Source organism: Selaginella moellendorffii, unplaced genomic scaffold (assembly GCF_000143415.4).
Source record: "Selaginella moellendorffii unplaced genomic scaffold, v1.0 SELMOscaffold_19, whole genome shotgun sequence".
Classification (NCBI taxonomy): Eukaryota; Viridiplantae; Streptophyta; class Lycopodiopsida; order Selaginellales; family Selaginellaceae; genus Selaginella; species Selaginella moellendorffii.
Genome location: NW_003314280.1, coordinates 2,124,116 through 2,150,669, shown reverse-complemented (window position 1 = coordinate 2,150,669; position 26,554 = coordinate 2,124,116). Strand labels below are relative to the sequence as shown.

Sequence of the window (26,554 nt, the reverse complement as noted above, 5' to 3'; positions counted from 1 at the left end):
GCCCCAAAGTCATAATGCACAGCTAGATTGCTTAGTGTGAAGGCTCGGCATATCTAATTCGAACACTTTGATGCAAGTGGTACCAAGGACGTGGTGAATGAGATAGAGACACCTAGTCTTAGTTGTTATGGACCCTTGGCCGGAAGGGCTAGCTTGGGTGCACTGCCAAGTGTGGGGGATACCCCTGGGGTCATAGTGAATAACTTAAAGGTCTAGAAGACTTAGTACCTATTGGCAAATCTATTAAAGTAGATCATTAGGTGATCTTATGGCTAAAACAAGGATAAAGTCTTTGTGAGGTTAAGGAATAAGATTTCTAGTTCAAAATGTTGATTTGAACTATTGATGATGGTGTGGTTTGATCAAGGTGACCAAGTGGGAAGAACACTTAAGGGAAATGAGATATGTCAATGCGATGGCATAGAGAGTCTGAAGAAAATAATATCTGGGAGAGACCCATGGGAGGGTCACAAAGTTAGGCTGTGGATAGAGCCCACAATAGAAAATGCTAAAAATACTTACTAGGGGTGAATACCCTCTGGACTTAGCAAAGCAAAGACTTTGCTATGGAACCAAAAGAATACCTCAAAGATGGAGGTAGTGATCCTATGTTGCTAGGTGCAACAATCAAAGGATAAGAGCAAAAAACTAGTGGTTAAGAAAATAGCTATGGGAATCATGGAAAAGAATCCAGATGGCAAAGTTGGGCCAAGAACACTAAAGTGTTGGGTGCTAACAAATTGTGGGAAAGGCAATGTGTTTCCACGGATGGATTCCTAATTGCTCTGATTTGGTGAAAGTGGAAGCTTCAAGGGAGGGAGCGGTAAGGTAGTCAAATGATAGGCGTGGATAGTTCTAGCACAAATTATAATAACTGGAACTTAGTGCCAAAGGTGACCCGAAATAGAAGAGAGGATGATAATGCCTTTAAGTAGAGAACTTTCTAGGATGGGGAAGTGGAATTGCATAATATGTGTAATGCAAGGTGTCAGAGACACCCAAGAAATTGACTTTGAGAAGTCAAAATTAAAAGTTCCAAAGTGCAAAAGTTATATCGGTGGAAACTAAGACTACTCGAGAATGAATAGTGGGATTGAGATATAGAAGGTGTCTCTGACAGGTTTAACGAGAACTAAACTGATAAAAGGAGAGAACCACCACAAGCGGTCGAATGAGTCTCTAAATTCAAGAGATTATGCTCCTTAGAAGATGAATAATGCATGGCGAACCTTTGGTGTCAAACCATTAATGTAACACACCCTATCTCTCTCCCCTTAAGCCAACTAGAAAAGGGGCAATTGCTTGATGAAAAAGCTTTTAGTGGCTATTTTATCCCCATTTATCCCCCAAGGTTCTAAGGATCCACGGTGACAGTATATCCAAATCTCATCTCATGATCACATGCATTACATTCACCCCCCCTACTACTACTGTTGTAGTATTGTTGTTGCCAAGGGGAACTAACACCTCTATTTCCACACTGAATCTACCAATCCTTCCATTGTGTAGACTAGTTATTCCATGTGAGGCAACTAGTCATCCACCCGTACCGCAGTCCCACGGATTCCTTCATCTATGCATGCTCCACTAAGAGGAAGGACGTACGCATGGATGCCCAATATGTATGATTTCAAATTTTAGGGGTATATACCTTGCTTAAAGGTATATTATATTTTTAAGTAGCCACTAATCAATGGGAATCGAACCCATGCCATTTGCTCCGATACCAATTGTAGCACACCCTATCTCTCTCCCCTTAAGCCAACTGGAAAAGGGGCAATTGCTTGATGAGAGAGCTCTTAGTGGCTATTTTATCCCCATTTATCCCCTAAGGTTCCAAGGATCCACAGTGACAGTATATCCAAATCTCATCCCATGATCAATTAACGAATATTGGCTAGGTGCCAAGGATGGCAAGGGTAATATATACTAGTATTACTTTATAAAATAATTTATTGTTTGATGAGGATATCGAACTTCGTCTATAGGTGGTGGAGTTGTGAGATATAAATCCCTAAGCCCCAAAGTGGAGCCGAAAGGGCACCACATGGTGTGGCCGAAGCAAAAGCCAAACAAGCGTAACACGTTTGGATTGAAAATTCCAACTTGAAAGGTCGAGAGTGGGAGTGGAACTCCTAATGAAGTGCTCGAGGAACAAGCACGAAGTGAGCGATAAGTGAGTCTTTAGAAAAGGGACACAAGAGGATCAACACATGACATGTGGAAGTGTCCGAGATGGACCCAAGATGGAGTCTGAAATGGACCTGAGATGGAGTCCGAGATGTAGTTCGAGGTGGAGTTCGAGATGGACCTGAGATGGAGTCTGAGATGGAGTCCAAGTTGGGCCCGAGATGGAGTCCGAGATAGAACCGGGACCGGGACCGAGACTGAGATTGAGACCGAAACCGAGTCCGAGTCCAAGACCGAGATCGAGACCGAGACCGAGTCCAAGACTAAGACCGAGACCGAGTCCGAGACTAAGACTGAGTCCGAGTCCGAGTCCAAGTTCGAGTCCGAATACTAATGTAGGTAGTTGGGTGAAAGCCCAAAGCAATCGTCCCCTAGGGGAGGGGGGGCTGTGGGGGGTTCCAAAATTATAGTAGGGAGAGTATGGGGGTTGGAGCTTAGTGGAGCCAGTTTGGCCAGGAAAGGCCAGTTTGGCCTAGGGAGGCTGTACCCAGATGCTAGGTGATGATTTGACCACTAAGAAGTCCAAGACTAAAGTGAATATGGACCGACATGTGGGGTAGCTTGGTGAAGTGTTCAAAAACCGGCTCTAGTTCCCCTGGGAGATCGAGTGGTCGATGCTCCCAATCCAGGCGTGGGTGCCACTACCTACTTGGATACCTGGCGTGGCTCAATGAAACCTCGCTCTAAGCCCATGGCTAGAGCACCCAAAGGCAAAAGACAGGGAGAGTACCCACGAGGTCTGCATAGGGCCACAGTGTTCCGAAATGTTGTCCTAAAGTCCCAAACTGTGGATAGGAAGAGGAGTAGTCCTTTAGTGTGGTGACCAAAGATACAGTCACACGGTGAGGAAGTCCCTGAGGACAAGGGGACTTAGTGGTCGGGCCTGTGGGCCTTGATCTAATGGCAGTGTTGGCGAACACGGCTATGAACAAAAAGGGACTTGGTGGGGACCAAAAAAGAGATATTGGGGAAAGTTATTCCCTATGTTTGCGGGCATCCTAAGGATGCTAAGGAGTGGATCTAGGATGATCACTCATGGCAGATGGCCTAGTCTTTGAGAGATGGGATTGCAATACAGGTGGTGCTGGACTACCGGTGTGACCAAGGTAAATGGACATGGCCTTAGCGTAACGGGCTGATATGTCGGTAGTACCTTGGGGTGTCGATCATGAGATCGATCACGTGGAGCACCTGGACCAAGTGTAGAGGTTGAGTGGTATGGATGCCATTCTCGGGGCTAGCAAGCCCCAAGTCCTGAATTGGACTTATGGAGGTTGTGAATGAGACTCCTCTAAGTGGTCGCAGGTGTGGTTAAGTGACTAAAGTAGAATGGAAAAATTAGTCACTTACAAAACTTTTATGTGCCACATGTCACATACCATGTGTCCAAGAATAACAAAGTGGAACCTGAGTTTTAGGGTTCTGGGCCACTAAATGAAGAAACAGAGCTAAAGTTCTATGTTTTTAACCAAAGAGCGAAGGAACCAAAGCATAGAGCAACTTTTAAACATTCAGCCCAAAGAGCAAAAGGACAAGAGCTTGGAATGACATTAGAACAATCCTAGAGTTTCTAGCATCCCAATGCCAAAACTAATATACAAAATAAAGCTAAATAAAGTTTGGCACTATTTCAGCATATGGATAACCTAATGTGAGGATATAAATACTCCACTAGCTAGTATGATATGAAGTTTGGGCTTATATCCAAATTGAATGTAGAACAAGGATAGGCATGCAAGCAAGAGCTACACTATGCCTCAGGTTGGTCTTGATCTATCCACTATTCCTACTTTATATTTGGAACCCCCCACAGCCCTTACCCCCCCTTACTTGAGGAATGCATGCTTTGGGCTTTCACCCTAATCCCAGGAGTTAATCTTTGGGACAATCACGAAAACATATTAAATATGGAATGGTGCTAGATTATAAATTTGGACACAAGACTAACACCATCATGTTTAAGACAATCTCTACATTCTGTAGATAAGAGATGCAAAATTAGCAAATTTAGACACTTTTTATAAATAGCCAATAGAATTAAACAAGACCAACATATGGGGCATGATAGCAAGAGTGTCTTAGCAAATACAGTAAATTATCACTTAGTGAGGGACTAAGCTTAATATCGTAGGGGTTCCCAACACTAGCAAGTGCAAGTTAACATATGAGTTTATCATATTAGGCCGAATATGCCCAACAAGAAACATATATAGAAGTTCCTACCTTATATTTATTCTGCATAAGTACATACATAATGACTAATTTCATAACTAGCTTGGGTGGAGACTGATAAAGGGTCCAACAATACCGACCTCATACTGTTGTGGCAATAAAAAAATAATATTTGAAAGGACTTACCGACAAATAACTTTTGATACCCATAATCACATTCACGAAAAAAATGCAACCAAAATCTTTCATATGAACTCCCTACCTTAAAAGTGGAGAGAAAGAAGAATATATACCTTAAAAATTTTCTCATGCCTCTAGAATAATTCAATAGTGGACTAGGGAATCTCACTCAAATGCTATGTATATTGACTATGGGGGATTGTGCCAAACTCCATTGTATACGAGAAACCCATGATGCTGCAATTTGATAGGTTGTGTCAACATTATTGTGAGAGAAAGTGGAGAGGAATACAAAACAAAAGAAAAAAGAAGAAAGTGAAAAGTTTCAAGCCCCTAACTTTCCCCTCATTTTCTTAAAAGCAAGAATTTGACACTTAACCAAAAATAGAGTAAGTGGAAAAGAAAGCAAAAGAGAAAAAGAGCAATGAAGAAACATAAAACCAAATGAAGGGGAATTACTTACTTAGAATTCCACCTCAAGATCCCTTCACTTTTGGAAAGTTCTTTTAGCATAGTTGGGTCATACCTAAAGTTCCAAAGACATGGAATGGTAAAATGAATGTGTTGTTTGGGAATGGTAATTGTTAGAGTGATAAAATATAGTGATTGAAGGAATGGAATGTGGATGAATATAATATCCAATTGTAATGTAGTGGTAATGGAGGGGATTTTTGAGCCTTTGATAACAGTTGAAATGGTTGGCAATTTGTATGCAAGTCATAGAAGAAGAAAAAACTTGCAATTTATTCTATATAAGTTCTTGAATTTAGACTTCTCAAAAGGTCACATAACGTAATACTTTTCAAACCCAAGGACATTTAACACCAAATATTATAAAACCCTTAATTGATTGGGAAAGGGGGTGTAATATTATTCATAGACCCTTTTCTTTTATATTTGAACCTTTATGGATCATCTTTTGAGTCATTTTGTTTGTTTACTTACATCTTGGTGCATAGATCATTATTTGTGTTGGAAGAAATTGTTGGGATCAAGAACAAACATTTGTCCATGGTAATGCTTGGTCTCTTATATGCATTAGATCCAACTGACTCTCGAAAACCAACTACTAAATGTCTTAGATTTGGCTAAAATTGTTACATTATAAGATTTTGCATTATATCTTGACTTTGGTATATTAGATTTTGTTGATTCTTGGTTCATCTGTCATGTTTACTAATGTTGAAGATAGTGATATAATGGGATCCCTAAGATTGTGTATGCATGGCATAAAAAGTGGTTGAAAAGTGAGTGAGAAACTATATTAAGTACAAAATTGTGGTGGAGAAAGTAAAGGAATGAATAGATGATGATTGTGAGTGATGGAGAATGATAGTGGTAATATATGGAATGTATTAAGGTTGTAAAAACCTAGAAACCTTAAAAAATAATCCAAAAAATACTTGAGCTTTTAGACAAGAAGAATTGATACAACCTCAAAGTGAAATCCAGCCTCATGCTTGCTCCACCTATGGGATCACATCCTAGAAGAGAGAAGAAAAGAAATAAAAAGAAAGAAAAAAAGAGCATGAAACAACCTTATTGCTAAAAGAGCTTGAGGTGGTGGTATTTATGTGCATGGGGTAACCTTTTGTCAAGAACCAACTCCAAAAATCAAGGAAAAAAAAGGGGAATTGAGAAGAGAAAATGAGAAAAGTCAAGGGAAAATTATCCCCAAGATTGGTGTTGATTGTGGATGAGTTTTTACAATAACTATTACGCTTTTAAAATGCAAATGGAAGAATGAAGACCATTGGTTTTGAGCTCCCAAATTGGGGGTTCATGTTGCCCGAGCTACATAGACCACCCAAAGAACAGGAATCAATCTCAAAGGAAGCCATTAGGTAATGGCTAAGATAATAGTTGGAATAATGGCTTGGAAATTGGTAATGGCAAGGAATCTGATGGTAGGAAGGGGGCTTCCTAACAATACCCCCCCCCTCAAGGATAAGCAAAGCGAGTGTGAAGATTAGCTGAGGGAGAAGAAGTAGAAGCAAGAGAATGAGGACTAGGTTTATAAGGATAGCAAGTGTGAAAATCATGGAGTTTAAGAGGGGAATGAGCCAGATGCTTGGCCAACTCCTAGGAGTGGTCCTTAGAGCCATAACCAAGCTAGTTAACAAGATAAAGGAGTTGGTTGTGGGAGATTTTGGAGTCAAGAATGGAAGCAACTTCAAATTTAGGCTCATTATGGAGGATAACAGGAGGAGGTGGTGAAGTGCGGTTGGGAATGGTGTTGGAAATATAAGGTTCGAGAAGAGAGGAGTGAAAAACAAAGTGCAAACAATAAGAAGAAGGCAAAGCAAGATGAAAAGAAAGAGGACTAAGTACCTCAAAGATGGAAAATGGGCCAAGGTGCTTAAAGTCCAACTTGCTAAAAGGTCGATTCGTAGAGATGTTGTGGTGAAGGAGCTAGACATGGTTGCCAATAGCATATGGAGGAGCTAGTTGACGATGATGATTGGCAAAGCGCTTATGAGACTCAATGGCATATTGGAAATGATGGGAGACGGTGGTGTGAATGGTTTGGAGATGAGTGAAAAAAGCATTAGCCTGTGGAATGGTCAAAGTGGTGGAAGAAAGGGGGTGAGAGAGATCAAAATGGGGGTGACGACTAGTATAGGCAAAGAATGGAGAGTACTGAATGGAAGAATGACAAGAGTTGTTGTAAGAGAACTTTATGAGGGGCAAAAGGTCCACCCAATCATCTTGCTATGATGAAGCAATGAGGATATTGCTCCAGCAACAATGAGAGGTTGCCATGAATGCCAAGCAGCTCAAGAAAATGGTGTCAGTACCTGAAGATGAATTGAGGTCCCCTATTGGTGATGATGTTTGTTGGTAGGCTGTGAAGCCAAAACACCTCCTTAGCACCAAGGTGGCCATTGCTATGCCAGTGATGGACTTCGAGCAAGGCAAGAAATGGGCCATCTTGGTGAATTGATCCACCACCACAAAGATGGAATCAAAACTATGGGAAGGCGAGATAGAGATGGAAACCCTAATGTATCAGTGCCTTCTCTCTATGCCCTCACTCTTCTCACGCTCACAGCACTCGGGCAAGTTCCTATCTTTGGTGCCATAGATTTGCAGTTGAGCGCCTTACTATTCGGGGGGTCGTGGGCACGTCCGGAACACGCTTAGCGATCTCGTTGGTGGAAGTGCCGAGATCTCAATTCTTCTCAGCTCCCCCCTAATCTAGCGCGGTCTCCACAAACACACTCTCTAACACTCCCTCTCTCACCACTTCCACTAGATCTACATTGGGTTCCCCTTATTCAAGCTCACTCCACCCAACAATTGGTCCACACTGATCCATTTGGGTAGTGAAGGGATCATTTCAAGACCTCCAAGACCGATAGGACTAATGGCTACACAACCCATAATCCTCTTTGCACCCCTACAAAGTTAAAAAAAGAGGACCCAGGTGTGGACATAGCAAAAGTTCCCCCCTGATCCCCCATATCATGAACAAAAAAGCCAACACGCCAAGCCGGATCGGGGGAAGGATGCTCGAAGCATTAAAAAGAGATAGAAGTATACGAGAAGCAAATTGAGCACATACTATCATGAACCTTCTATCTCTTGAACACGAGCACCTTTAACAAGCACATCCAGAAGAGCTTGAGCAAGGAATGCCCTCTGGCCAAGCCATGAACATGCCCACAGTCCTCCTTGTATGTGTCCTATTTTTAGCACCATGGTTGTGAACATGAAGTGTGGACGGGTTGGCAACTCCCCCCTCTCCTCTCACAACAAATTGCAGTGTTATGGCCTTTTATCAAGGATCCCACTGCCAATCTAGTTCTTGCCGAGCCAAGAATCGAAGCAATTGGAGATCCTAGGAAGAGAACTCCATGCTACTTCAACAAAAATCATCTAGAAATCGGCTAAGTCCCGGAAACGACCAGGATTGGTGCTTGTGACATCCAATGCTCAGCAAGAGCCGGGGAGCACACCCAAGCCAAAAGTACGGTATCAGCGCCCCATACACACATTGGATGGGTTGGATTGCCTGTCAGACTGCTCGTCAATGCCGTAGTCCTGCAACCCCAACTCACAATCGGCCCAAATCCACACCTTTATGGCTTACGATCTTACACAAGGGAGCGATCATAACAAAATCTCGCCAATGGCCCCGATCACTCCTCATGCCACTAGATGGTTCAGATTAAGTGGTGGCACCATCACGCTCACAACTGGAGAATTTAAGCCCCCACAGTACCACGTACCTTGGGAATCATCATGCACCTCCCTCGACCTAGCAATCATTAATGATGTCTCCACAAAATCGAGACATTCCCAAGCACAACAGTCGAGGACTAGGGATGTCAGCACAATCCAATTGCCAGTCACATTCGTGGGCCACACACCTCGTGCCAACACATGTCACCCCTGGGGGAGCTCCACGTAACCTAGTCACTCTCTCCTCATCCCCGACGATAAAAATTCCACCCCACACTGCAAAAAGACAAGTCCACGGCTCACCTCGCCAGCGCCAGCACAGAAGCATGAAGCAGAGCAAATAGAAGCACCCAACACTCAACACCAACGCAAAGGTTTGCCTCCTCCCCTCCCTGTGCTCTACAGTGGCTACATCACCCCCCTCCCCCCTTCTCTCCTCCACTGCCTCCACCACTTCCCTGCTATCACCTCTCCCCTGCTCTCCAGCCTGTCCCCCAATGAAAGCTCTCAACACTACAGTGTTGTTCCCCCCTTGCACCACTGCCCCTAGTCATTTTTTTGACACAGGAATCTCACTTCTCCTCCTCGGTGTGGCACTTATCCTTGAACGTCTTGCAGCCCCTCGGAGCCAATGGAACATGCCAAGAACAAAGCATGCACACAAACGCGGGATCCTTGTGGACGAGTAGGAACAATCAGTAGAAGAAATAATCATACAGGCTCCACTTATGGCACACCCAGACACAGTCCAGATCCAGCAAGAGGACGTGGAAGAGCCCGAGGCAGTACTTGCCCCATGCTCGGCAATAGAGAACACAGGGATGAAGCTTTCCATCAAGCTCAAACAATATCCTCTACCACCACTGTAGCACATGTGATCATGGGATGAGATTTGGATATACTATCACCGTGGATCCTTAGAACCTTAAGGGATGAATGGGAATAAAATAGCCACTAAGGGTTCTCTCATCAAGCAATTACCCTTTTTCCAGTTGGCTTAAGGGGAGAGAGATAAAGTGCGCTATATGTGGTATTGGAGTAAATGGCATGGGTTCAATTTCTATTTATTAGTGGTTACTTAAAAATATAATATACCCTTGAGCAAGGTATATTCCTACCCCTAAATTTGAAATCGTACGTATTGAGCATCCATGCGTATATCCTTCCTCTTATGTGGAGTATCCATAGACAAAGGTATCCACTGTGGGACTGCGGTATGGGTGGATGATTAGTTGCCTCATGTGGAATAACTAGTCTATACAATTGAAGGATTAGTAGATTCAGTGTGGAAATGGAGGTGTTAGAGGTGCTAGTAAACCCTAAACGGGGGGGTGAGTGTAACGCATATAGTCATGGGATGAAATTTGGATATATTGTCACTGTGGGTCTTTGGAACTTTAGGAAATAAATGGGGATAAAATAGCCACTAAAGGCTTTCTCATCAAACAATTGCCCCTTTTTCAGTTGGCTTAAGGGGAGAGAGATAAGGTTCACTACAACCATAAAAGCTTGATGTCCCCCACGTGGAGAAGGAAGCAGACAAGGTGCAAACAATGAGCAACCCAATGTCTTCCCCAACATCATTAGCAGATATTGTCAAAGTCTTGAGGAAAAAACCAGCTACAAAGAACCCCAAGATGCCAAAAGGAGGAGCTAACACATCTTCATCCTGAAAAGTCTTAGCCACAAGATCCACAGCAACACCACCAATGGTCAAGGCACCACCCCTCCCCCCAGCACTTGAAGGACTTGGCACCTATATGGACAAAGGTGCTAATGAGACACAAGGACAAGCTCCCAATTCACATGCCCCCTCTCCAATGGGCAACGACCTCATCCTGACCATGTAGCAAAGGGACCAAGTCATTCAGGCTTTGCTGGGAAAACAAAGCACTGATGCCATGCCTCACGGTTCAGAAACCCCAAAAGGATCCCTGTGGCTCACTTTGCTAGTGCCATGCCTCTCCATCGGCACCAGCTCCATTCCAGCTCCTCCGACCATCCTGGTAGTCGAGCTCTCCCCAGGATGGAACAGTCCACCACCAACAGACTACATGTCTGCCCCACTACTGCAGCTTCCAAAAATGAAGGAATCAAAGGTGTTGTACTTGGGCTGGATGCTTGTGGAGGAACTACACATTGAAGTCAACATGGCAGCCTCCAACCGATTCAACGCATTGTCCACCCTATTAGATGTCACGGTCCCAGTTCCTGGGGAGATCCAAGTCAAAGCCAATGAATTCCTCATGGAACTACAACAACACCACTAAGTTTGCCATCTCTTATGATTCCTACATGACAGCATCCCCTAATGGTGCAAGAAGTACTTGCGATGAACATATAGAAGGTAGCATCTCCACGTGAGGATCTCCAGTGGAAGAAGCCCAGTGTCAAGAACAAGAATTAGGTAGGCCAAACTATGTTAAAGGAAAGGATTTGTTGAGAGCCTCTAATTTATCCTACAAGTCTTGGCTTAGTACTCTGCTCCATACAATGCCATTGTCATATAGTATGTATGCTTTATACCCAGTTGATGTTCACTTCCCAATAACCAGATTGGAGTAGAGTGATGCATTCTATGACTCTTATTTTCCACAGATGGTGTTAGTTGATGGTGTATCTTATGTACTTATTGGCTCCAAGTGATTCAATTCTAAGTTTTGGAAACCTATGACAAATATGAATTCCTTGGAAGTCAAAGCTTGATCACACCCGTGATTAAGGGCAAAGCTTTTCCCACCTAAAATGAAAATTAATTGTTTAGTTTTAATTGTTGCAAAATGCATATAAACGAAGCTAATTTGGACCTAAGCATTTTATGAGGCTTGTGGAGGCTGATTATGCTTTGAAGTTGAAAGCTTGTAACCATCTATCAGATGGAAGGCAATTGCACTGGGAGCTCGCAAGGAAGGGCCTGGACAGCCAAAAGTTTCTGGGCAACCACATCATCCAAATGTTTGGGCGGCTGGGAAGCCTGGACGAAGCCAGAGCAGCGTTTGAGAGGTTGTGCTGGAGAAACGTTTTCTCGTGGACAATCATGGTGGCACTTCTTGCCCAAAACGGGTATCTTAACGAGGCCGGGAAATGGTTCTGGAAAATGCCAGAGCACAGCGCGGTTTCTTGCAATGCGGTCATGGTTGCGTTAGCGGATTCTGGAAACATTGCCGAGTCAAGAGAAATGTTTGATAAAATGGCCCAGCGCGATGTTGCGTCTTGGAACTCTATGGTCTCTGCATATGCCCAGTCCGGGGATTGTCTTGAAGCGAGCAGCTTCTTTTCAAGAATGCCTGTCGTCAACGTAGTCTCGTGGACGGCTTTGCTTTCCGGGCTCTCCCGAACTGGCCAGCTCCAGGAAGCAAAGTTTCTATTCGACAAAATGCCCGAGAGAAACATTGTGTCATGGAATGCTCTAATCACGGCAAATGCCCAGGCTGGGGATGCTCGAGCAGCGCGGGCACTCTTCGATCGCATTCCAGCCCGAGACTCGGTGTCGTGGAACTCGATCTTTCCCGCCTACACGCGCACTGGAATGCTCGAGGAGGCCAGGAGGCTGTTCCAGAGCGTCCCTTGTCCGAACTCCATCACTTGGACGAGCATGCTGTTCGGGTATGCCGAAGCCGGAGACATCGATCAAGCCAGGAAGATCTTCCTCGCGATGGACCGAGACGCCGGATCCTGGAACGCGCTGATCGCTGCTTACGGCCAGGGAAACGATCTGGAGAGCGCGAGGCTGGTGTTTGAAAAAATGGCACAGTGGAACATCCGGTCATGGACGAGCATGTTTCTGGCGTGTTCGCAGATGGCGCACTTCGAGGAGACGAGGAGGATCTTCGACGGCATGCCGGAGCGCGACCTGGTGTCGTGGAACGCGATGCTCACTTGCTACACGCGGAGCGAGCGAGCGATCGAGGCGCTGGAGCTGTTCAAGCTCATGACCATCGAGGGAGTTCGTCCTAACGGGATAACTTTCCTGTGCCTGATCGATGCGTGCTCGCAGGCCTCGGCGCTCACTCCCGGAATTCTCATCGACGAGGAGATTGGAGGAAGCCGGGGGAGCGTCGAGCTTGGAAACTCCTTCATCTCAATGTATGCCAAGTGTGGCAGCTTCGAGAACGCAAAGAGGCACTTTGATGCCATGGAGGAGCGCGACTCGGTGTCGTGGACCGCGATGATCACCGCCGACGTCCAGAGCGGTAATCGGGAGCGCGCCCTCCAGCTCTTCGTGGACATGATCCACCAAGGAGTCGATCCACACGACGTGACGTTCCTGGGGGTTCTCTCGGCGTGTGCTTACGAGGGGCTGCTCGAGCGGGGATGTGAGCTCTGGACGTCCATGGCTGTGGACTTTGGGATCGCAGCAAAGGCGGAGCACTACGCGTGGCTTGTCAATCTCCTGGCTCGATCTGGGCGATTGGTGGCGGCCGAGGAGCTTATCGATAGCATGCCATACCACCCGGATCATCCCACCTGGGGAGCGCTGCTTGGAGCTTGCTCGCTTGGTGGGATGAAAACCGAGGGAGCTTGGAGAGCTGCGAGCTTGATCTCCGAGATGACCCCCGGTAGCTCCTCACCTTACATCTCGCTCGCGAAGATCTGTGCCTCTAGCGATGATCTATGACACGAGCATCGTATTGGAGAGCAAGACATAGGGGCCGTGATCGTCACCCAGCGCTCGCCCAGGAATCCCCCGCGCTCGCTCCACATCGCGATGCATCTCACACCCATTGAGCAGCGCCGTCCAGGCGGTGGAGCTGGGCGAGAAGGGCATGGCGTGGAGGAGCTCTTCCGCGTGAGCGAGCCGCCCAGCGCGGCACAGGAGATCGATCATGCAGACGTAGTGATCGATCGTCAGGCGCTGCCCATAGTCGTGCGTGATCGACACGAAGTAGCAGTGGCCATCGCGGAGGAGCCCCGCGTGGCTACACGCAGAGAAGAGCGCGAGGAAGGAGACCTCGTCGGGATCTTGGCCGTGGAGATTGAGAAGCTTGAAGAGATCCAAGGCAGCTAGCGTTTGCCCTCTCTGAGCATACGCTGCGAGCATGGAGTTCCAGGACCAGGCATTGCGATCCGGCATGGAATCGAAGAACGATCGCGCTTCCGAGAGACTGCCGCACTTGCCATACATGTTGACGATCGCGGTGCCGAGCGAGACATCGATCTGGGGCGGCTGCCCGGCGCCCAGATCCAGGAGCTCCGCGTGGAGCCTCCGGCCTAGAGCGATGTCCGCGACGCTGGAGCAAGCGTCGAAGATCGTGACGAATGTGACGCTGTTGGCCGGGAAGCCCTCGCAATCCATGGCGAGGAAGAGGTGGATCGCGGCGCGCGGGCGGCCGTTCTGGGCGTAGGCCGTGATCATCGCAGTCCAGGTCACGGAGCTCCTCTCGGGCATCGCCCCGAAGATACGAGCCGCGCGGCCCAGATCGCCATCGCTGGCGTGCGCCACCAGCATGTTCGTCCAGGAGACCACGTCCCGGCGCGGCATCCGATCGAAGAGGGCGCTGGCCTGGATCAATCGGCCGTTGCGCGCCAGCGCCATTTGCATCGCGGTCCACAGGACCACGTCCTGTGAATCGGCCATGGAGTGGAAGATCTCCTGGGCGTCCATCACGCGGCCGCATCGCCCGTAGAGATTGACGAGCGCGGTGGCCAGGATGATGTTGGACTCCAGCCCCGAGTGTTTGATCCTCGCGTGGATCTTCCTGCCCTCGTCCAGATCGGCGAGCTCGCAGCAAGCGTGGAGCGCACTGGCGAGCGTGATGCTATTGGGGTCGATGTCCATCGCTCTCCAGAGCTCCAGCGCCTCGCGAGGATTGCCGCCGCGTGCGTAGGAGGAGATCATCGCGTTCCACGAGAATGTGTTGCGAGAGAGCATGCGATCGAAGAGATCTCTCGCCTCGCGGAGGTCTCCCTTCCGCGCGTAGGCCAGCATGAGGGTGTTGAAGGTGAAGACTCCTCTCCACGCGCGCGGCATTCGATCGAAGCACCGCCGCGCCTCCGCAAGATGCCCATTTCGGGCATACGCTGTGAGCATCACGTTCCAGGAGAAATCGTTGGGCTCCTTGATCGTGGCGAAGACCCGGGACGCCTCCGCGACGCAGTGGCAGCTCCCATACATCTGGATGAGGAGATTGCTGAGATTCGTGACCCGATCCAGCCCGAGCTCTCGGAGTTTCTTGTGGATTGTCCTTCCCAGGGCCAGATTTCGCGAGCGATTGCATTGCCGGAGAGTGGATGCGTAGGAAGCGATCTCTGGTGGATCCAAGGCCGCCGTGGTGTGCGTGTTCTTGGCGAGGTTGCGTACCATTCATTGCTTTGATATTTCAAATAGAGGGAGGGCTAGGGTTTTTGGATGGAGCGATGCAGAGCGGCGTGACCGGATCGCCTGCGCGAGCTTCGTCTTCCTCCGCGGCGGCAGTGGTGGAGGATTCTCTGTTCGAGCGATTTGCCGAGGAGCTGACGCTCAAGGAGGATCGCAAGGCCGAGACCGAGAGAGGTGGGGTTGTCTTTGGATTTCTGGAAATATCGCGTTGAGAGCATCGCACTGTGTGGACTCAGCGCTTCTCGAGGATCTTCTCCAGTCTCTTCGCAAGGAGGAGAAGCTCCTGGACGCGGATGCTTGGAAATTCGCCGCGCCACGCTCACAGCCCAAGCACATTTCGTGAAAACTACGTAAAACTCACGTAAGTTTTCCTGAGGGAGAGCTTGGGTGTGCCTGACTTGGGTGTTGGTGGTGGATGGATTCCAGCTCCAAATGAGTAGTGACGACGACGAGGAAGTGTGGATCCCGCTCAGGGAGCGTGAAGAGTGGAAGGATGTAGAGCCTATTCCTCAGGACGATGGTCCAAATCCTGTTGTGCCAATCGCTTACACAAGCCAGTTCCGGGAAGTCATGGATTACTTTCGAGCTGTGGTTGCCAGAGACGAGCGCTCGGCACGAGCACTGAATCTCACTGGAGAAGTCATTGCCTTGAATCCTGGGAACTACACGGTAAGGCCCTTCTTGTATTTTCTTGGATCTGATCTTTCTTCTCCAGGTTTGGCATTTTCGGAGGCTAGTTCTTGAATCTATCGAAGGAGATTTGGATAAAGAAATGGACTTCATCGAGAATATGGCAGAGGACAATGCTAAAAACTATCAAATCTGGTATGTGTTTGGTTCGTCTAAAAGCACTAACCGAACCTTTTCTCTTCTTTTATCACGCAGGCATCACCGGCGATGGCTAGCTGAAAAGCGCGGACCGGCTTGTATGAACGCTGAGTTGGAATTCACGGCCAATATTCTCAGCGAAGATGGCAAGAATTATCACGCCTGGTCACACAGACAGGTAAAGAAGTACTATACTGATTCAGTCGTTCTCATTCATTTATGGTATGAATGTGCAGTGGGTTCTGGAAAAACTTGGAGGTTGGGAGAAAGAGCTCGAGTTTCTCGTCCAGATGCTTCAGGAAGATGTGTACAACAACTCTGTGTGGAACCAGGTATATATCCTAGACAACAATGCTTGTCCCTTATGGTGTTTCCCTTGTGCTCCCTACAGCGCTTCTTTGTGATCACCAACAGTCCTGCGATAGGTGGTCTCGTTGCTGCCAAAGATTCCGAGCTCAAGTTTTGCTGCGACGCGATCAGGTTCGCCCCGGACAATGAAAGTGCATGGAGATACTTGGGGGGCTTGTTTAAGGACGACAAGAGCGCTCTTGTGAGAAGTCCGGAGGTCATCCGTGTCTGCATCGAAGAGCTTGCCAAGGACAAGATCTCTGTCCACGCGCTCAACTTTCTCCTGGACCTGCTATGCCGTGGTTATCGGCCCACAGCTGACGATTGCAGGCTGCTGGACTTCCCCTCGGAGGGATTGTCGCCAGAGCAACTTGCGAGACAAGTCTGTGAGCGCCTGGAAGTGGCAGATTCGATGCGCCGGAACTACTGGGCCTGGAGGAAGTCTCTGCTCAAGAAGGCAAACAGTTGAAAAGAGCTTTTAGCTTTCTTTTTTCTCTCTTTACTCTTTTCTTCTCGTCGAACTTTCTTTCGCTAAACTTTTTTGTTCCAGTGAGTTTGTCAACGCTCCTTCCTAGTAACGTGACCTTCGTAGCTCCACCCGTTGCTGTCCTTGGCTCTGGACGCGCAATTGCACCAACCAGTCACTGACGAGCAAATTCAGGTAGACTGACAGGTACAAATTTCTTCTTTTCCGAAGTTGCAAGTTAGGAAGAGCAAGATTCACTCCTCTCATCTCACGGCAGGCAGCAGATGATTCATTTTTGCACAGCATGGTGATACCCGGTCTCCCAGATGACATAGCGCTCCAGTGCTTGATTCGGCTGCCAAAGTTCTCCCTTCTCAGGATCCGATGCGTTTCCAAGGCTTGGAACGAGCTCGTGAGCAGCAAGCAGTTTTATCTCCTGCGCCAGAGGCACCTCCTCGTGGACGACTGGCTGGTCCTCGTTGTACCAAGGAACTCCCGCTTGCACAAGTCCGCCCGGCTCCTCGCTTATGATTTCAACTCGGCCGCCAGCCACAGGATCAAAGGCCCGATGGAAGCAGAGAAACACTTGGACCTGATGGGAGTCGGCTGTGCGAGCCAGGGTCACCGCCTGTTCGTCCTCGGGGGATCGTCGGCCAGTCACGATGGGATAGAGTTTCAAAACCACTCGGAAGTGACCATTTTCGACGCGGCGACGAGCAGATGGACGACCGGATCCAGGATGAAGATCGCAAGGTCCTACTTTGCGTGCGGTTTCATCGAGGGGACCTTGTACGTTGCCGGTGGTTGCGACAACGAGCAAAGTACAGAGGCCTACGACAGCGAGCTGGACAAGTGGACGCTGCTGGAATCGATGCCGTTTGGCTTCAACCACATCGAGAGCTTCGCGGTGTTCCAGAGCAAACTTTACGTCAAGGGGCGGGCCGGCAGGAACAGGAGGGTGCTCGTTTTCGATCCCAGGAGTAGTGGCAGCAGCAGCAGCAGCAGCGACACCGGGCGGTGGAAACTCGAGAGAAGTTTGGAGGGAAATCTCCGCGAGGGCGAGTTCGTGGCGACTGGCGATCACTTATACGTGATCAATCAGGCTGGGTACGTGGGGAGGCTTGACGATGACAAAGAACACGGTTGGAAGGAGGTCGGGATCGTGTCGCGCTACTTTCTCCCGTTCGCTGCCTCGTCGCCATCGTCGTTGTCAAGCTTGGATCTCGGCTCCAATTCTTCGTCCGCCGTGTTGTTTAGAAACGATGCGTTCTTCGTCACCAGCAAAGGCGGAGAGGACGTGACCGATTTGAAGAACTCCAGGCAGTTGTATAGAGCGCTGCTGCTTACGTTTTACCACTGCCAGGGAGCCGTGCTACACTTCTAGCTATTCCATTGCCATCTTTGTCCTGGCCAAGTACTGTGACGTCCAGGGGTCGAAACCTGGGGCGAGACGTTTTTAAATTTTAATTTAGCGAGAAGTCTAAACCCCTAAACAGAGGTATTTTGCCATAGCTCGAGATCTATGGCGCTCTTCGTCTTCCATGGCGCGGCGCTGGCCCTGGCGCTGCTGCTCGCATTCGCGGCGGATTTTCCTTGCGCGGATTCATCGAATGATCAGGTAATGAGATGGAGCAGTGAATGAAATCGATCGCATTGCGCTGTTGCAGGCTTCTTCCGGCTACATAGTTTACATGGGGAGCAAGCCAGAGTCGCCGCGCCGCCATAAGCTGGCTCACTCGCACCATCGCATGCTTGCATCCGTTCTTCACAGGTATCTCGTTGGCTTTGGTTCTTATTTTCAAACTATAATGGCTGGAACAGTGAGGAGGCCGCCAGGGAATCCATTCTATACAGCTACACTCGCAGCTTCAATGGATTCTCTGCAAGGCTCAATGCCACGCACGTTGCCGCGCTCAAAAGCAAGTAGACGGGGCTGATTACAGAGGCTGACGCGATTGTCTTGCAGAGATGCCTGGCGTGCTCTCCGTCTTTCCTGACAAAAGGAACCAACTACACACGACGCATTCGTGGAAGTTCCTGGGCCTCGAGGACGCAAACGGTGAGATTCCGGAAAACTCACTGTGGAGAAAAGCCAACTTTGGGAGCGGCGTTACCATCGGGTCCCTCGATACCGGTAACAGCAAGAAAGGAATTTCTTAATCAGACTCTTCTCACACATTTGCTTTGATAGGAGTTTGGCCTGAAAGTGCCAGTTTTGATGACAGTTCGTTTGATCCTGTTCCAAATACCTGGAAAGGCACCTGTGTGAATACAAACTCCTTCAATCCTAGCGATTGTAACAAGTAAGCTATGTGTGTACTCGTCAAACTTATGTATGTATTGGTGACTGGTATAGGAAGCTTATTGGTGCTCGCTTCTACATTAAAGCGTACGAGCTCAGCAAAGGCCCACTCAACACAACAGCCACTGGCGACTTTCGCTCTCCAAGAGACAAAGATGGCCATGGAACACACACCTCCTCGACTGCCAGTGGACGTTTCGTAGAGGGAGCAAACATCCTCGGTTTTGCAAATGGGACGGCCAAAGGAGGTGCGCCCAAAGCCAGGCTAGCGGTCTACAAAGTCTGCTGGCCGGGAGGCTGCTGGGAGGCGGACATTCTCGCTGCCATGGACGACGCAATTGCAGACGGAGTGGACATCCTCACACTGTCGATTGGAGGCAAGGTTCCACTGCCGGACTTTTTCCAGGACGGAATTGCCTTGGGAGCGTTTCACGCTATTCAGAAAGGGATAACTGTTGTTTGCTCCGCTGGAAATGATGGTCCGAAAGTTGGCAGTGTTGTGAACCTTCCTCCCTGGATTCTGACGGTCGCAGCTAGCAGCATCGACCGGAGTTTCAGTGCATCAGTTATTCTCGGCAACAACAAGACATACTTGGTAAGTATGGGTAGTATCCTTTCGTTTCGACAACTGTCCACTTTTTGTTGAAGGGGAGTAGCTTGTCCGAATTTAAACTGGAAGATCGGCTATACCCGATCGTGGCTTCATCTGACGTTGGCTACAGATCCTCGATAGGCAGGTAAGTATTTTTCATTCACCTTTTCTGTTCTCACACATCAACGAAATGTTTTCTGTAGTCTGTTGTGCACTGTTGGATCCCTGGATCCAAAGAAAACTGAAGGCAAAATAGTGGTTTGCCTGCGGGGTGTGACAACTCGTCTTTCCAAAGGCACCGCGGTGAAGCAAGCTGGTGGAGCTGGCTTGGTTCTAGCCAATTCCGACGCAGATGGCGGAGAGCTCATTGCAGATCCACACGTCCTGCCTGCGACAAATGTTGATGCCCAAAGTGGTAAAGAAATATACGCCTACTTGAAGAACACAAAGTACGTATGCTCCATTTCATCTATTTTTTTGCTGACATATTTCTTTCACCAGATCATCTGTTGGATATATCACACCCGCAAAAACCTTACTCGGAGTGGAGCCATCCCCCAAGATGGCTTCTTTCTCATCACAAGGTCCCAACACTCTCACTCCAGACATCCTGAAGGTAACAGTCGCCTGCTTTCAAGTCTGGGATGCTTATACAATCTTTTTTCTTCCAGCCTGACATAACAGGTCCCGGAATGAACATACTCGCAGCCTTCACTCGAGCTACAGCACCTGCGGGAGACGGCCGGCTCGTAGAGTTCAACGTCGAATCCGGAACATCGATGTCCTGTCCTCACTTAGCGGGCATCGTAGCGCTTCTCAAGGCCTTGCATCCGGATTGGAGCCCAGCGGCCATCAAGTCGGCCATCATGACAACAGGTTCGTCCCTTGTCCTCCGTTGTCTCGGTCGATGATCTGTGCTTCTTCCAGCTATAACTTACGACAACACCGGGAACAAGATCCTGGATGGTAGCAACAAAGTCGCAGGGCCCTTCAACTACGGCGCGGGCCATGTAAATGTCAATGCCGCGGCAGACCCGGGACTCGTCTACGACGCAGCCATCGAGGACTACATCTTCTTCCTGTGCGGCCTCGGATACAGCAGCGTCGCCATGGAAACCCTCACCGGCTACGAAGTCCACTGCCCCGACGCCAAGCTCAGCTTGAGCGACTTTAACTATCCATCGGTGACACTGTCCAACTTGAAAGGGAGTACCACCGTAACCAGAACCGTGACAAACGTCGGTGGTGACGGCCAAGCGGAATACAAAGTAGCCATCAATCCTCCCCCTGGAGTTTCAGTGTCAATCACGCCTTCCATTCTCAAGTTCTCCAGCACCGGCGAGAAGAAGTCTTTCACTCTGACGTTCACCGCCGAGAGATCCTCCAAAGGCGCATACGTTTTCGGGGACTTTAGCTGGAGCGACGGCAAGCACCAAGTGAGAAGTCCCATCGTCGTCAAAGCCACCGCCACCTCCGGCATCCAAGACGTCCAACTCCCGGAGCTCTCGGCCGCCGCCATCTAAAACTGTACAACTATGATACAATGATAAATTATCTACAAGGTGCTCTTACCAGAAGGAAGAAAAAAACAGTCGATGGAATTCTAGCTCGAGTGCTCCTCCTGGATGAAATCTTCCAGGAACTCTGTTCCTTGCAATGGTGGAAACTGAGCTGCCGGGACTGGTGGTATCACTTGCGAGGCATTTGGCATCCATCCAAACCCCGGAAAGCAAACCGGCCCCGGCATATAGCCGACGTGCTGGCTTGGATATCCTCCAAAGCACTGGCCCCCGGTGGGATAGAAACCTGGAGCCTGTTGTTGTTGTGGTAGTGGTGGTGGTGGTACCGCGGCTTCGTACTGCTGCAAGCTAACGCCGGGGTGTTGATAAGGCGTGGGTAGCATCTGGTATGGTTGTCCTGGCCAGTATGATGGCGGGGCGACCGAAGGATGGTATCCCACCATCACTTGAGGCGGAAGTAATCCACTTTGGTGCTCGTAGTTTTGGATTTGCTGCTGTCTTTCAGACTGGTAGCTCTGGTTCTGCTAGAAGGAAGAAGTTTGAGTGTACATAGAAGTTGGAAAGGAAAGAATTTGTGAGTTACCCGGTTATCAGCGAGCAGCACGGGATTGTTCATACGTGCGCCAGGAATTTGTCCAGCTTCGTACTGGTGGCTGCGATTCTGATTGAGTGCCAGCTGCTGGAAACTTATATCTTCATCCTGCTGATTGGCACAAAACGTTAGCAGTTTTCTTACAGAAGGAAAAAAAAAGGCGAGAAATGTTTGTGTACCCGCTTATCGTTGAATCGTTTCATCTGTGCTTCATGTATGAGCCGCTGCAAACCACAGTTAGTTTTCCTGTCATGGAATCTGAGTATTTAGATTACCTGCTCATCGCCGGGACTTCTCATTTTCCTATCACGAGGCGATTGGAATCCCTGCACGTAAGAAAAAGTAAGCTAGAGCCTGGATGTCGAAGCGGATACCTTGTGTGGTCCTCCATTGCCAAACTTGCTGGAATTACGAGCCCGAGGTGGCTTTTTCTCCTTGAAAGCTTGGCAGCTTGAGTCCTCCCTTGTTTTCCTCTTTGCTTTAGCTCTCTCGCGCTTAAACTCTGCTTCTTTCTCATCGTCAGAGAACTCCACTTCGTCGTCCGAAAGCTCTTCGTCGTCCACCCCAGACGCGTCGTAACCTTTCTTGAACAGGTTCTCGTTCTTCAAGACTGTTCTCGCGAAATCGGGAACGAAGGCCACTCGCGCCGATTCTCGTGCTTCTTTGGGAACCTCTGTAACGTCGTTGAATCGTACCACATAGAAGGGCTTCTTCACGGGGCCAAAGACTTCATCAATAAAACCAAGGGGAGCTCGGCTATCCGTCAGCCAGAGAATGGAGCCTTCATCGAGTGCCTGATGATTTTCATCACCTTCTACGATGATCATCGCTTCCACTATCTGAACATCGAGTTTAAGCTACAGATAGAAAAGAAAAGCCTAGTATGCCGCAGTTTACCGAAGAGACAGTACCGATTGGAACTAAAGTGTGACAAGGCTGGAGCTGGACATCTACTTTTGGTACCGGAGGTAAGCTCTGCAAGAAGAAGAATGAAAGAAAGAATGAAAAGGAGGAGGTAGAATCCACATTGTCATACCGAAATCTCGTTCTTGGTTCTCGGAGGCTTGTCATCTTCATCATCACTGCTATCCTTCTGAGTTTTTTTGCTTTCGCTTCCAAAGTTTTGCTCGAAAGAAGCCGTCCAGTCCTCATTGTCGTCGTCACTAGAGGAAGACTCCTCTTTTCCATGGTCGCTGTAAAGAGGCTCACTGTCCTCCATGGTCTCTCCCAGATCATCCCCTTCATCCTCCTCTTCTTCTTCCTCTTTCTCATTCTCTTCTTTCTGGACACAAGGAGCACTTACTCTGATTTTCTCGGCCAAATCTTCCTCCACCTCGCCTTCCTCTCGATCATCGTCAACGCTCGTGAGCCTGGAGGATTCCACACCCTCGGCGCTACCATCTTGCGGCGGCTGGTCTTGCTCGATTACCACCGGCTTCGGATTCCCATCGACTACCATCGGATTCGAATTCTCATCGATTACCACCGGCTTCACATTCTCGATCTCCAGAAAATGCTTCTGATCCTCCTCCACTGGCGCCCCTTTCTTGGGATCTTTACCTTCGATCGACCGCTGCTCTAGCTCGTCGGCGGCAGGCTCCATCGCCATAAACCCTAGACAAAACCTCCCAAACGGTATATTCCACGAATAGCCTTTTAGGGTTCTTGTAGGGTATGGGGATCGCCAAGAAGATAGATCTCGCGATCGGCGTTCTCGGCGTGCTTCTCCTCGCGCATGCGGCGCATTCCACGATCCAGTGTAAGCGGCGCCTCTCTGGATCTTCCAGATTTCATCTCGCATCCACTTGCAGATCGCGCGGCTCTCAAGATCAAGGAGGAAGAATTTTCTCGCGTTTCAGTCCAGGTGCTTTGCTTTGTTCCTGTCTTTCCTCGATTTGGTGATCACAAGCGCCTGCCTTCGCAGATTTTGGTCGAAGTTTTGGTGAGCTCGGCGCTGTGCCTCTGGGCAGCGCTCTCGGTTCCTGGCACATTCCTGGAGATTCTTCCAGACTCGAAACACGACAGGTTTGTCTCCATCTTTTCTCGTGTTTTTTTTTTCTCCTCTCACGTTTGTTCTTGGGCAGGATCTTGCAGCTTCCGGAAAACCTTGACTTCATGATCTTCAATCACCGAGGGAAGCTCTTCCCACCAAAGCTGGATGTAAATTAAATCGGTAAAACACTACTGCCACCTTTTGTCCATTCGTTTTGCGAGGTTTTATAGCTGGTATGGGATTTCTCCACTCGAGGGCGAAGGCCCTTCCACAGCTGATGGTCTTCGCTCGGCAAAAGTTTACGCTGGCATTCAAGCACGATCCAAAGAAGCAAGCTCTCCTCTTCTACACAAGAGATCCGCCACCGGAAGAAAAGCCGCTCGCTCTCGAGTGGGCTTTCAAGGATCTCTACCTCGACTTGACAGGGAAGGGACAGATGCCAAAGGCAAAGCACAGGAACCGCTTAGTCCCAGACTGTCGCCGGATGAAAACTTGGGCAGTGGTGTCCGTCCTGGAGGAGATGGGCCGAATGCCAAGGCGGCGAGAGTTCACAGTCTGTGCCATAAGCAGGCTCTTCTTCCGGCACAGGGCCTTCAAGGTTGGCTTCTCGGACGAGGCTCCAAACCACGTCAGGCTCAAGCCGGGGTTTTTGTTCTCGAGGCTCGTTGAGGAACAACTCGAGCTAGAAGGGAAGATGGACTCGGAAGGCTACAGGCGTTTGAAGAGGGTGGTCGTCGAGAATTGCTACGTGAGGCACGGGATTGAGGTCGACTTGAGGCACGCTCCAGGAGTTGGCGAAAAGAGATACGTGGTTTTTCCCAGGAAGATCAACCGGAGGGAGATCACAAGGTGCTTGGCTATGGCTGGGATCAGAATGAGGCTGATGAGGTTGCGGATTCTCAGAAGTGTTGGCAAGAAGAGGATTCCAACACGGTGTGTTGTATTTCCTGCTGGCAAAGGAAGAAAGGAAGCGATCGCGAATGCTACAAGAATAACGAGCAACCATACCGTGCCTGAGGAGGATGGGAGTACCTGATGAGCTCAAACCGGAAAGCTTCATGTACAAGCGTTTTGTACAACTCACGGGATCTTTTGCGTGACTCGTTTCACGGCAACTTTCATTTCATCTCTTCCCAGTGATGTTGTTACGTGAACTTCTTGAACCTGCAATGAGAATGTCAGCTAGATCTTTTGGATTTCCGTGTGGTTTAACCTGTCGGCCTGCGCGTGCTAAGAGGGTGATATGCCCGTCTTCAACCGGACCCTATGGAATTTGCGATGTTTAGATTCGAGCTACTTAAGCGATACTCCTACCTGTGAAAGCCAGAGTTCCAAATCTTGCGACACGACGTGCTTCTCGAGCTTTTGCCTACCCAGAGTCACTGCAGTTACTCTGTTCGTGTGATCATATTGGTCGTGAGAAGAGAGAACTTCAAATGCATACATACCCGCTTTCCTTCTCCAGCTCCTCACAGATCTTGTCAATCCCAGGTAGAGGTGAGTTTAACAGCTGCTCGTCTGAGTCGCTTGAGCCAGGTTCCGTTGAAGAATCCTGTGCTTAGAGTGTTGCAGGAATTGGAAAACTGTGTGCTGAAAGTCACTACCTTTGGCATCAATGTATCCAGAGTCTCCATGAGTGGGTCAGGTTCCAGTTGCCTTATAGACAACGCTAACCTCATGCTTTCTCTGGAAATAAAAAGGAAAACGAGCTTGAGAGAAATGATCCGATTTGACTTACTCGTCAATCCCGGTCACTTTTACTTTCACGTCTTGGCCGACTGATAGTACGTCTCGCGGATTAGTTACAGTATCCCAGGAGATTTCCTTCACATGAACCAAGCCCACCGCAGGGTATGTTCCTGTCCCTCCAACCGTAAGAACAAACATCCAAAGGAAACGCGAGAGAACAAACCATCTGCGTAGCGAATGTCCACAAAGGCTCCATAATCAACTATGCCGGTAACTTGGCCATCCAGTACGTTTCCTATCTGAATCTTCGAGCCAAACTGCGACCAGAGAGCTTTCCTCTCGGAAAACACCAACTTTCTCTTTTTTCTGTCAGCTTCAATGACCTGCGAATTGCTTTAAGTTGTCACGAGCATCAGAAACGAAAGGACTTACCAAGACAGGGACAGACTTTCCGATAAGTTCTTTCCCCACATCCATAACAGTCTTGGACGTGTCTGCAAGGAAAATCCAAGTGAAAACGAAGGAAGCTCTTCTTCTCTTACCTCGGGGTAGCCGAGCTAAACTCAGCTGAGAGTAAGGCAAGAAACCACGTAAACTGTAGAAACGAAGCACCACGCCACCTTGATTGAAGGACTCTATCTTAGCTTGGAAAATCCCTCCTTTCTTTTGGAAGCTCTCAGCTCTTTTCCAGTCTTGCAGCCTCTGCAACACAATCGATCAGTCAAAAAGAATGAGCGTAGAACCATAGAAAATCCTTACCCGAGCACGAATGGCTTGAAAGTTCTGCCAGTAAGTAGAAGACCCCTTCCCTTCTTTCTCGGACGAATCCTTCTCTTCATCGCTCTCGGCAGCACTGTCGAGCGAATCCTTAGCCTCCGCATCGTCTGCCGGATCTTCCTTAGCCTCCTCCACGTCCACATTTCCGGAATCCTTCACCTCGACGCTCGACGCATCGGAGGCGACGCATTCTACCACAGCTGTGATGGAGCGCCCGTGGCCTACCCTCAAATCCTGGCGCCAAGCCTCCCACCTGAACCGAAGAGAGGCGTCGCCCAGCAGCAGCGCTGATCCGCGGCCTCCCCTGGCGATGTTGGCAGTGCCGCTGCATCCGCCGGTACCTGGAACGCAAACCCTAGCAGCGCTCATCCTCACATCAAAGAAGTGTGTGGCTCTGCTCT

At 48.8% G+C, this 26,554-nt stretch overlaps 8 protein-coding genes across 11 annotated transcripts; 5 read left to right on the top strand and 3 right to left on the bottom strand.

Annotated features, from left to right (window-relative positions):
* The first annotated feature begins 11,545 nt into the window (after positions 1–11,545).
* LOC112347041 (pentatricopeptide repeat-containing protein At4g02750-like) lies at positions 11,546–13,332 on the top strand. Its single transcript, XM_024677164.1, has 2 exons — positions 11,546–13,226; positions 13,319–13,332. The coding sequence occupies exons 1-2, from the start codon at positions 11,546–11,548 to the stop codon at positions 13,330–13,332; spliced, it is 1,695 nt and encodes a 564-aa protein (XP_024532932.1).
* LOC9651699 (pentatricopeptide repeat-containing protein At4g02750) lies at positions 13,319–15,041 on the bottom strand. Its single transcript, XM_024677547.1, has one exon. The coding sequence runs from the start codon at positions 15,029–15,031 to the stop codon at positions 13,340–13,342; it is 1,692 nt and encodes a 563-aa protein (XP_024533315.1). The 5' UTR covers positions 15,032–15,041; the 3' UTR covers positions 13,319–13,339.
* Positions 15,042–15,087: 46 nt separating this feature from the next.
* On the top strand, positions 15,088–16,724 carry LOC9651698 (protein farnesyltransferase/geranylgeranyltransferase type-1 subunit alpha). Its single transcript, XM_024677549.1, has 7 exons — positions 15,088–15,220; positions 15,283–15,407; positions 15,473–15,715; positions 15,762–15,871; positions 15,932–16,052; positions 16,111–16,206; positions 16,266–16,724. Exons 3-7 carry the CDS (start codon positions 15,479–15,481, stop codon positions 16,689–16,691), a joined length of 990 nt encoding a protein of 329 aa, XP_024533317.1. The 5' UTR covers positions 15,088–15,220; positions 15,283–15,407; positions 15,473–15,478; the 3' UTR covers positions 16,692–16,724.
* A 52-nt stretch (positions 16,725–16,776) lies between these two features.
* Positions 16,777–18,102, top strand: LOC112347148 (F-box/kelch-repeat protein At1g16250-like). Its single transcript, XM_024677548.1, has 2 exons — positions 16,777–16,883; positions 16,966–18,102. The coding sequence occupies exon 2, from the start codon at positions 16,993–16,995 to the stop codon at positions 18,070–18,072; it is 1,080 nt and encodes a 359-aa protein (XP_024533316.1). The 5' UTR covers positions 16,777–16,883; positions 16,966–16,992; the 3' UTR covers positions 18,073–18,102.
* Positions 18,103–18,152: 50 nt separating this feature from the next.
* LOC9651003 (subtilisin-like protease SBT5.4) lies at positions 18,153–21,186 on the top strand. The gene is made up of 11 exons (XM_024677543.1): positions 18,153–18,306; positions 18,356–18,459; positions 18,510–18,607; positions 18,655–18,822; positions 18,880–18,991; positions 19,045–19,585; positions 19,639–19,727; positions 19,786–20,031; positions 20,084–20,198; positions 20,254–20,458; positions 20,510–21,186. The coding sequence occupies exons 1-11, from the start codon at positions 18,211–18,213 to the stop codon at positions 21,103–21,105; spliced, it is 2,370 nt and encodes a 789-aa protein (XP_024533311.1). The 5' UTR covers positions 18,153–18,210; the 3' UTR covers positions 21,106–21,186.
* Positions 21,170–23,327, bottom strand: LOC9651697 (H/ACA ribonucleoprotein complex non-core subunit NAF1). Of its 3 annotated transcripts, none has more exons than XM_024677544.1 (7): positions 22,731–23,327; positions 22,592–22,669; positions 22,069–22,533; positions 21,970–22,020; positions 21,874–21,918; positions 21,686–21,805; positions 21,170–21,626 (listed from the first exon to the last, which is right to left on the bottom strand). In XM_024677544.1, exons 1-7 carry the CDS (start codon positions 23,301–23,303, stop codon positions 21,186–21,188), a joined length of 1,773 nt encoding a protein of 590 aa, XP_024533312.1. In that variant the 5' UTR covers positions 23,304–23,327; the 3' UTR covers positions 21,170–21,185. The 3 variants fall into 3 exon arrangements, with proteins under 3 accessions (XP_024533312.1, XP_024533313.1, XP_024533314.1); XM_024677545.1 differs by having other exon boundaries at positions 21,170–21,623; XM_024677546.1 differs by having other exon boundaries at positions 21,686–21,802.
* On the top strand, positions 23,326–23,893 carry LOC9651002 (membrane magnesium transporter). The gene is made up of 4 exons (XM_024677550.1): positions 23,326–23,453; positions 23,506–23,558; positions 23,619–23,719; positions 23,779–23,893. The coding sequence occupies exons 1-4, from the start codon at positions 23,369–23,371 to the stop codon at positions 23,861–23,863; spliced, it is 324 nt and encodes a 107-aa protein (XP_024533318.1). The 5' UTR covers positions 23,326–23,368; the 3' UTR covers positions 23,864–23,893.
* Positions 23,894–24,723: 830 nt separating this feature from the next.
* LOC9651696 (30S ribosomal protein S1 homolog) lies at positions 24,724–26,550 on the bottom strand. Of its 2 annotated transcripts, none has more exons than XR_002992675.1 (10): positions 26,136–26,550; positions 25,919–26,078; positions 25,809–25,870; positions 25,600–25,759; positions 25,426–25,546; positions 25,292–25,373; positions 25,136–25,239; positions 25,002–25,069; positions 24,901–24,951; positions 24,724–24,851 (listed from the first exon to the last, which is right to left on the bottom strand). XR_002992675.1 is itself a non-coding variant. In XM_002972344.2 (10 exons), the coding sequence occupies exons 1-10, from the start codon at positions 26,520–26,522 to the stop codon at positions 24,768–24,770; spliced, it is 1,290 nt and encodes a 429-aa protein (XP_002972390.2). In that variant the 5' UTR covers positions 26,523–26,550; the 3' UTR covers positions 24,724–24,767. The 2 variants fall into 2 exon arrangements, 1 of the variants encoding a protein (XP_002972390.2); XM_002972344.2 differs by having other exon boundaries at positions 25,002–25,080.
* Positions 26,551–26,554: the final 4 nt, after the last annotated feature.

Excerpts from the sequence above, each read along its gene's own strand:
- LOC112347041 (XM_024677164.1), top strand. The coding sequence starts at position 11,546 with ATGAGGCTTGTGGAGGCTGATTATGCTTTGAAGTTGAAAGCTTGTAAC.
- LOC9651699 (XM_024677547.1), bottom strand. The coding sequence starts at position 15,031 with ATGGTACGCAACCTCGCCAAGAACACGCACACCACGGCGGCCTTGGAT.
- LOC9651698 (XM_024677549.1), top strand. The coding sequence starts at position 15,479 with ATGAGTAGTGACGACGACGAGGAAGTGTGGATCCCGCTCAGGGAGCGT. Across the intron at positions 15,872-15,931 it reads GCTAAAAACTATCAAATCTG|GCATCACCGGCGATGGCTAG; the intron begins GTATGTGTTTGG and ends TTTATCACGCAG. Across the intron at positions 16,053-16,110 it reads ACGCCTGGTCACACAGACAG|TGGGTTCTGGAAAAACTTGG; the intron begins GTAAAGAAGTAC and ends ATGAATGTGCAG.
- LOC112347148 (XM_024677548.1), top strand. The coding sequence starts at position 16,993 with ATGGTGATACCCGGTCTCCCAGATGACATAGCGCTCCAGTGCTTGATT.
- LOC9651003 (XM_024677543.1), top strand. The coding sequence starts at position 18,211 with ATGGCGCTCTTCGTCTTCCATGGCGCGGCGCTGGCCCTGGCGCTGCTG. Across the intron at positions 18,608-18,654 it reads GCACGTTGCCGCGCTCAAAA|AGATGCCTGGCGTGCTCTCC; the intron begins GCAAGTAGACGG and ends ATTGTCTTGCAG. Across the intron at positions 18,992-19,044 it reads AATCCTAGCGATTGTAACAA|GAAGCTTATTGGTGCTCGCT; the intron begins GTAAGCTATGTG and ends TGACTGGTATAG.
- LOC9651697 (XM_024677544.1), bottom strand. The coding sequence starts at position 23,303 with ATGGCGATGGAGCCTGCCGCCGACGAGCTAGAGCAGCGGTCGATCGAA. Across the intron at positions 22,534-22,591 it reads CAATCGGTACTGTCTCTTCG|ATAGTGGAAGCGATGATCAT; the intron begins GTAAACTGCGGC and ends CTCGATGTTCAG. Across the intron at positions 21,919-21,969 it reads GAAGTCCCGGCGATGAGCAG|CGGCTCATACATGAAGCACA; the intron begins GTAATCTAAATA and ends TGTGGTTTGCAG.
- LOC9651002 (XM_024677550.1), top strand. The coding sequence starts at position 23,369 with ATGGGGATCGCCAAGAAGATAGATCTCGCGATCGGCGTTCTCGGCGTG. Across the intron at positions 23,559-23,618 it reads TTTCTCGCGTTTCAGTCCAG|ATTTTGGTCGAAGTTTTGGT; the intron begins GTGCTTTGCTTT and ends CTGCCTTCGCAG. Across the intron at positions 23,720-23,778 it reads CCAGACTCGAAACACGACAG|GATCTTGCAGCTTCCGGAAA; the intron begins GTTTGTCTCCAT and ends GTTCTTGGGCAG.
- LOC9651696 (XM_002972344.2), bottom strand. The coding sequence starts at position 26,522 with ATGAGCGCTGCTAGGGTTTGCGTTCCAGGTACCGGCGGATGCAGCGGC. Across the intron at positions 26,079-26,135 it reads TTCAAGCCATTCGTGCTCGG|AGGCTGCAAGACTGGAAAAG; the intron begins GTAAGGATTTTC and ends ATTGTGTTGCAG. Across the intron at positions 25,081-25,135 it reads GAGCTGGAGAAGGAAAGCGG|AGTAACTGCAGTGACTCTGG; the intron begins GTATGTATGCAT and ends TCACACGAACAG.